This window comes from Engystomops pustulosus, chromosome 1 (assembly GCF_040894005.1).
Source record: "Engystomops pustulosus chromosome 1, aEngPut4.maternal, whole genome shotgun sequence".
NCBI classification, from domain to species: Eukaryota; Metazoa; Chordata; class Amphibia; order Anura; family Leptodactylidae; genus Engystomops; species Engystomops pustulosus.
The window spans coordinates 35162131-35171023 of NC_092411.1; the positions used below are offsets into that span (position 1 = coordinate 35162131).

An 8893-nucleotide genomic window follows, 5' to 3' on the forward strand; every position below is an offset into this window, starting at 1 on the left:
ACGAATGAACTACTCGGTGCATCGGAGGCGGGGCCATGACTACTGGTGCACTTACTTCCATAACAGAAGATGTCAATCCTTGCAAAAATTACAAGGATTGCAATGGTGGACAGCACTAAGCATCTTTAAAGGAAAAAAACCAATGCATAAGTCAGCGAAAGGCTCTGCCCATAATGCACCGAGAAGCTAATTTGCATAAAAACTAAAATAGAATTTTCTCTTAAGATAACAGGCAAATGTTATTAAAACGATTATATGGATAATGGAATAATTGGCATTATTATTTCGGTTTACCTTTATTTAGGCGTCCCATTACTGTGAATTCAAAGAATCGACTGTTGTCTTTTGTAGAGTAGAGGCCGAACAGTGTTGCTGTGGATTTAGGCTGCAGCTTGAATGTGGTGAGTATATAGACTTCATTCATGGAGGGATTGTTAAGCGCCTGCTGTAGGTAGTGTGTGATCTGTCTCTGGACTGAAGGCGACAGGAGATCGAGGGCTGGAATAGGACAAGGAAAGGTAATGATAAATCTGCCATTCTAGTTTTAATATGTAGTCACAAACACATATCAAACATATTGAGCCACATATTTATCATAAGTGAATATCAAGCTTAAATTGAACCTGTCACCAGGAGACCCATTTTTAGCACCCCCCCCCCCCCCAGTCCCCACAGAGCATAGTACATACGCTGCCAAAGTGTTTTTGTATAAAAAAAATAGGTTTTACAGAAAAAAAGATATGTTATATTGTACCTTTCATTAGCATCTGCTGTGTGACTAGGCAGTCGTCCCCTGGGAGTGGCTGGAAAGGAGCAGTCCCCCCCCCCCCACCCTTGGGAAACTGCTCCTCCATGTGACCTTTTCGAATATATGAATAACTCCCATATATAACTCCCATTGGCTGTAGAGGAGCAGGGGGCGTCGCTAAGCCAAGTGATGGGTGTTTTCATATATTTGAAAAGGTCACATGGAGGAGCTGTTTCCCAAGGGTGGGGGGAACTGCTGCTTTCCAGCCCCTCCCAATAGGCAACTGTCTAGTCACACAGCACATGCTAATGAAAGGTACAATATAACTTATCTTTTTTTCTGTAAAACCTATTTTTAATACAAAAACACTTTGGCAGTGTATGTACTATGCTCTGTGGGGACTGGGGGAGTGCTAAAAATGGGTCTCCTGGTGACAGGTTCCCTTTAAAACCAGTTCTATATACAGGCAGTCTCTGGGTTACGTACAAGATAGGTTCCATAGGTTTGTACTTAAGTTTAATTAGTACGTAAGTCTGAACTGTATATTTTACAATTGTGGTTCCAGACAAAACTTTTTTTTTGCCCCGGTGACAATTGGAGTTTCAAATTTTTTTGCTGTAATAGGACCAAGGATTATCAATAATCATTACAGACATTACAGACACCTTACAGCTGATCATTACAGTCTGGGACTATAGTAAAGCTTCCAGAGAGCTTCACCAGAGGTCACAGTGGTCGGAGGGGTCCGTCTTTAACTTGGGGGTCATCTGTAAGTCGAGTGTCCTTAAGTATGAGACCACCTGTATTCTTAAGACCAGTTCTATATATTCTTAAAACCAGTTCTATATACAGACGGTCTCCTACTTAAGGACACCCGACTTACAGACGACCCATAGTTAAAGACGGACCCCTCTGACCCCTGTGACCTCTGGTGAAGTCTCTGGATGTTTTTATATACTCCCAGGCTGCAATGATCAGCTGTAAGGTATCTGTAATGAACATTTATTGATAATCATTGGTCCAATTACAGCAAAAAATTTCGACACACCAATTGTCACTGAGGCAAAATAAAATTTTGTCTGGATCTACAATTATAAAATATACAGTTTTGACTTACATACAAATTCAAATCCTGGAACATAATCTAGATTGTTATAAACTTTATTTTAGTAATATGTAAATTAACTGTAGAGGCTACTGGGGTGTGGAGTAGCCTTAGCTCCCAGTGCCCGCCCAGTATAGTACACGTCCCAGTAGCCTCTGCTGTTAATTTACATATTACTTAAATAAAGTTTATGACAAGTTAGGTTCCAGGATTATTAAATTACAGATTAGGGCAGAGGCAGCCAGGAGGGATCTACCATCACATCTACTTCTGACAGTACTGTATGAATTTGGCAATAAAATGTGACTTTATCGGTCGTAGTGCTTTGGATTGCGGTTTTCCCATGGATTTTGTGGATTATTATAGCACAAGTATATGAGGATAAATTGTAGTACCAGGTAAAGACAAAGGAGGCGCTGTTTCTGCCAAAAACAACCTTTTAGCGATCTTGGAGAGCACCTATTACGCCAGACTACTTAAAACAGGTAATGATCTTTCCATTTTCCCTACACGATGACTAATATCAGTAGCAGGTTCTTGCATTATGCATGAAGTATGTCTGCACATTCAGCTACAAAGAAAACGTCTTGCGTGGCATTACACAAGGGAAGCTTATTAAAACCCTGACTGGGCAATGGAAAGTATGTATGATGGCATCCGCAGAGTCCATTCTTAGAGCACGAAGAACAAAAACAGATGTTGGCAAAGGCCTGATAGACTGCTATTGTCATCATAGGTTTTACAGGAGAACAGCCCATTGTGCACCGGGGCCATAAACATCACCAGGTTATGCCAATAGACTTATACTCAGAGAGCACATCAACCAGGAGCTCCAGGGGAAGGACGGGCTCATGCATACATACACATGCTGTATACTTGGCTTAGGTACATCATATTTGGGGACATATTACTAGTGCTGATGAGGTACGCTTCTTGGCTGTACATTTTGGTAGCTGACAAGTATTAAAGTTTAATGAAATCTCTAATACTCAACATTTCACAAAACACCATTCTGTGAGGGCATTAAATAGAAAATAAATGTGTCTATCTATCTATCTATCTATCTATCTATCTATCATCTGTATGTATATCTATCTATCTATCTATCTATCTATCTATCTATCTATCTATCTATCTATCATCTGTCTATCTATATATCTATCTATCTATCTATCTATCTATCATCTGTCTATCTATTTATTTATCTATCTATTTATCATCTGTATGTATATCTATCTATCTATCTATCTATCATCTATCTATCTATCTATCTATCTATCATCTATCTATTTATTTATCGATCTATCTATCCATCTATCTATCTATATATCTATCTATCTATCTATCATCTGTCTATCTATCTATCTATCTATCTATCTATCTATCTATCTTGTCTATCTGTCTTTCTTTCTGTCTGTCTGTTTGTCTATCTGTCTGTCCAGTGGTGTAACTAGAAGCTGTCTGTGGTGCAAGTGATGACCAGTTCTGTCCTCCATGTCATCGTAGGCACCTTAAGATTCTTCTCTCAAGGTCCCAGCCCACATAACAGACATGTTAGTCGAACCATGACTCCTACTTCACCAGCACGCTACCATATAGAAAAGCACCAGACTGGAAATGCCCTTGAAAGGTAAACCATCATTATTTTTGACTATACAAATTTGCAGGTAGTGACAGGTATTGCCCCTAGAGATCTGTATACCTATTCCTTTGTGTTTGTTGTTAGTATCAGCAGGACTGTGAAAAAATGCATTGCTTTTTCAGGATTGCAGCTGAACGATGAACATTGTGGTGCCCTCCTATGTAAGTTCTATTCACTGAATACAGTACAACCCTCCCCTCTGGTCTGAGTAAGAGTTATAGCAGCATTCTGGTCAGATATTACAACAGAGGGGACCGTTATGTTCCACTGCAGTGATGGAGAACCTTTTAGATACAGAGTGCCCAACCTACAACCAAAACCCACTTTTATGTCACAAAGTGCCAACATGACAATTAAAGCAGTAACCTATTGATCCCAGCTGTATCACATGTTTTAAACGTATTGGCATCCAAAGGACACCAATACAATAGAAAGAAGATGGAGATATTTGGATTATAGCTTCCTTCAAGGGTCCCCTGAAGAGGAAGAATCAGGGGACCCAGAGCAGCAGCACCAACGAAAATCCATCTCTGTCCACACCTTCTCTCCTCTCGTGTAGTCCTGGCAGCCAAGGAGGTGTCGCTTTAAAATAGCACTGAGCATGGCATGTCCATGGCTGTCTTCGGCTGCAGGAGGAAGCCTTGAGTCACGTCTAGCAAATTCTGTGCTGGGGTGAAGCCCTAGGTGCCCACAGAAAGGTATCTGAGTGCCACCTCTGGCACCCATGCCATAGGCTCGCCACCACTATTTTACTGTATCTACGGGGTCCAGTGTTAAGTTAGAACCTGGACCCACCTAAGGGTCCTCTGGTGGGTCAGTCTGGCATTGGATCCATACAATGCATCAACTTTGTACAGTGTTTTCAATCATAGGAATTATGCGACAATCCATGAGAAACAATTGTGGTACATTCTATCAGATACCACGTGATATCAGATGATATAGTATACTTCTCTATTGTTACCAATACTAAGGGAGCAGATAAAGTTCATACAGGCTCCATGTTCAGGATCTGTGCACACGGTATTGCACTGCATCTGAACTCAACTTAGATTTGCAATAGTTATATAAATCAGTTACAATGTTTTATGGTTAAAAACACTCATTTAAGACAATCCATGGTCAAGCTGTTAAGAATTCAGCATAAATGAGTGTTTCTAACCACTTAAGAGAACACAGTTTGGTGTCTAATTCCAGGGGCATAACTAGGAGAGGCTGAGACCCATAACAGACTTCTGAATGGGGCCCCTAGCCCTTCAGAAAATATATGTCTATATACTATTGTGCACACATTTATGCTGGGATATATACATTTATACACTTACACAGATTTATCCCAATAATTGCTAACTACATGGGGAAGTACACAATAGGAATTAGATATGAGAGATCCCTAGTCCTGTCATTCTGCTATCCCCCCCCCCCCCTTCGTCATTTCTTATCTGAGCTGCAGAATTATGCTGTATACATTGGAGGATAAGCAGTGTTATATACATATTATTCTGAACAACCTGCAGCATAATACGTATATAATGGTGAACACCCTGCATTATTTGGTGTTTCAGGTCGGATGCCGGGGCCCCCTTATGCTGCGGGCCCCATAGCAGCTGCTATAGCCGCTTCCCCTGTAGTTATGCCCCTGTCTACTTCCACAGTGAGATATCAGACTGCTTCTCTGACAGATTTTACTCCATATACACAACAATATTGGGGGCCATGATCTGAGTGCACAATTTGTGTCCCCCATAGAGGTTTATTACACCCTATTTTGAAATTTCTGCAAACACAATAAATTCCTGGTTTCTGCTATTGCTATTCACTATGTACTTTAATACTATGACGTTTGCAGGCAGAAAACAAGTTTTTCCTGGTAAAAATCATGACATGAGGGATCAGATTCTAGTTACACTGCTGTTATATGACCCACCTGCCTAGGAACACAACATGACTGCAAATTTTTCATCATTTGCTGGCAACGATGGCTGTGTGCCATTTCCTTCTATTATTACACCAGCTTCTCTGCCAAACTAGGTATCATATGCTGGCAGTCAAGTGCTCAGCTTTGGCCATTCTGGAAATTCCTTGAAATATGTTAATTTATTTCAAGAAGTTGTGAATATGGAGAAAATTCTAGAATAAGAGGCTCCTACTAACCTTCAACAAATTGCTCTCTGTGGCAAAATCTGCATAAGGAATATAATGGGGGGAAGAGATAGGAAGGTGTGTAGTAGGAGGTCAAAGTTTGTTATCAGTGATATACTCATTCAACCAACCTTTCCTATATGTCATAATAATAATAATTCCTTTATTTATATAGCGCACACAGATTACGCAGTGCTTACCAAATCAGTCCCTGTCCCCAATGGGCCTCACAATCTAATCAACCTACTAGTATGTTTTGGAGTGTGGGAGGAAACTGGAGGACCCAGATCTGTCAGGTCTATTTAGCATGGCCGCCATTGTTGTTGATCTTTTCTTTGTCATCAAGAACAGTCACAATAAACCTTACCCACCTCCCTCCTGTGCCTTTGTTGAAATATGCAGTACAGATGTCCCAGCTTAAATCTGCCTCCTCCCACCAGTAAAATCGTTCCCCAAACTTTTTCTGCCTTTGTCTATGTTTGGCTCCGCCCATTGCCATGTGGCTCCGCCCATCATGGATGAGTGAAATGATGACAAGATCTGCTGTTTCTCCACACGTTGCTCTCTGCTAAATACACCATACAGTGAGATGGACAGCATTATAATAAGGACAGGGAGTGGACAAGGAGCTGTCAATCAAAAGAAGGAGGCGGTTTTCACTGACAGCCTGGAGAAACCATGACTCTTCTCTGGTCTGTTTGACTCTTTCTCTACTCATTTGCATATGAGAAAAAAGTTGTAATTAAGGTACATTGTCTTAGCGCAGATAATTTTAGGTGATATGGGAAGGACTTTTAACCCTTTACCACCAGGTATTACTTGTGTTAGGGGTAAAATTAGGTCTTCTTTAAAGGAGCATATCAAAGGAAATGATAAGTGTAATGAAGGAAAGAGCCTGAGGGTTTTTTTGGGTGCAGTCACATAGTCCAAATTATTATCCTATAATGTTTATCCAGAGGAAGACAGTAACCACAGGGTAGAAACTGACTCCAAATCTGACAAGGGACTTTTTTTAGTTCTAGAAGTTGTAACATTTTTACTTTCACCCCTTGGACCTCATAGAATGAATTGTCAATAACATCTTCCCTGCACAGAGTTCCTAAGGCTTCCCAATCTAACAGCAGAGTGATATCAAGTGGAAGTGTGATCCCTAAAAGGAAAGACCTGGATTTAAACACATAATAATTTACATTGTTGTTTGTATGTGTAATATAAAAAGAAAAAAATATCCACCTTCAGGACCAGAGTAGGGGATCCTATAGAACCAGAGATAAGGGCATCAGAATTGACACTCCCCCTGCAACCTTTAAACTTGACTCATCTCTGGCAAAACCTGACTCTTCTGTGCACAGATGACTTTGGAGGAGATTTTGTTATAGGTAAATGAGTGAGATGTCACATAAAAGAGGGGTTTCTAGAAAAGACATTTCATACCCTACCTTAGTGGGCTACAAATTTAATGGAATAAAAATCTGGTGACAGGTTCTCTTTAAGTTGTTCCTTAGTTCAATATTATCATGAGCAAAATTCTTATTTTACAGTGCACAAGTCAACCACAAAATTTCTTATTCCAAATCAGGATATGGACATACACAAGAAATATTTGCAAATGCAAAACATTGTGAAATATTGTTCACATTTATTATTATTATTATTTATTAAATTTATTGAATTTATGGTTAATTATTTACAATTTATTTTTAAAGGGGTCATCCATTCTTGGATAGGTCATTAATATGGGACCAGTAAGGATGTGACATCCAGCATCCCAGCCAATCAGTAATCAGCTAACGTGCCCAGAAAATTAATAGCCTGTGCCCAGAAAATCCCTTTCAACAAAACGTTTTCATATAAATGGAGTAAATCTGTAATATTGAACTACAAATGAAACAATGATGGTTGGATCATTAATTACAAAAGTTATGTACGGTATGTATCCATCCTAGATAGCGCATCAAGATCCCAACCCTTACAATATTTCTTAATATAACTATATAAGTCCTGAAATATAATTATTTCTAAGTTACATAATATGAAGAAGAAGAGACTATAAAGTTCTTACCTTGGTAATTTGACTGTGCCCCACACCCCCAATATAATTCCAGCAGCACCTGCAATAGAAGCAGCAAGATTTTCCTTTTAGGCATTTTCATCTACTTTGTGATACTGTCCAGAAGCAGCAGATTTGTGTCTCTTCAGAGGGGCTGGTAGGTAGGGAGATGCCCCAGCACAGGGCAGGTCTGCAGAGGGTCTGGGAGCAGCACAAGGGCTTGATCTCCTCTATTACACATGCATGGGGAGAGGCTGCAGCTGGCCAGCAGAACCCTTCTTGGGGACACTGAAGATCTGCTATTGCTCCTTCAGTGTTTATTTGGCAGTCCCTCTGACAAAAAGAGGTGGGATCATGAAGGGGGGGGACTCCAGCTGGACTTTAAATCCCAGGGTGTTTATTACCTCCGCCTTCAAAGAAAGTGTAAAAGTATTGGAGGGATACAGAGAACTTCTTGACTGGCACAATGAGGTTATGCCAGTGAGTTAAGGTTTCATGCTGTAAAAACATTCACAGTCCCATGAGGAGAGATAAACCAATGCAACGATGTCACCAATACCTCCACACCTGGCGCACTGTGACATTTGGATTGTCAAAGAATCACAAAGAATTCTCAAAGAAAGCTCCTGCTACGTTTGAGCTTTTGTCTGTATTTGGCACATGTACATAGATACATTTGTAGCATACTTCTAAAGTATACTATAAAATGTATGCTATCACATTTTATTTATTTTGAACCCCTTAAGGGTGTGGGCAATTTTAGCACATCCTGAGTATATTGAAAGGAAACCTACCATTTGATTTGATGCAGTATGAAGCAAACATACCTTGAGAATGCTGTAGCTACACTGATGCAGGATCATATCTTGGTTAATCCCTGAGCTGAGTGGTTTTGCTGAAAAAGACAATTATAACATTCATGACCTTGGTAAAGTTGGGTCAGACTGGCTGCCTAGGTCAACACATTAGACACTGAGCTTGTTATTAAAAATGGAGGTTAGTCAAGCAGGACTAATTAACCTGAGCTGGATCACTCAGACACAGCAGCTGGGGGATGGTGCAGCAATTGATTATTCTGTCTGGCAGGGAGAACAGTGATTGCATTGTCCTCTCCTGCAGAGAAAAACTCACAGGCTAGGAGAAGCGCTGAACCAAGCGCTGAAGGAGCCATAGAAGCGACAGAGCTTCATTATCATAATTTATATC

General features: G+C 40.3%; 1 protein-coding gene across 1 annotated transcript in view; it reads right to left on the minus strand.

The window, feature by feature from the left end:
* THBS4 (thrombospondin 4) overlaps window positions 1–8009 on the minus strand; it is a 40294-nt gene extending 32285 nt beyond the window's left edge. The window contains exons 1-2 of the mRNA XM_072137600.1: window positions 7700–8009; window positions 295–498 (exon numbers count right to left, since the gene is read on the minus strand). Of these exons, the coding sequence (XP_071993701.1) occupies window positions 295–498; window positions 7700–7790 (295 nt within the window). The 5' untranslated portion in view covers window positions 7791–8009. The remainder of the gene's footprint in view (window positions 1–294; window positions 499–7699) is intronic.
* Between the last annotated feature and the right edge of the window lie 884 nt (window positions 8010–8893).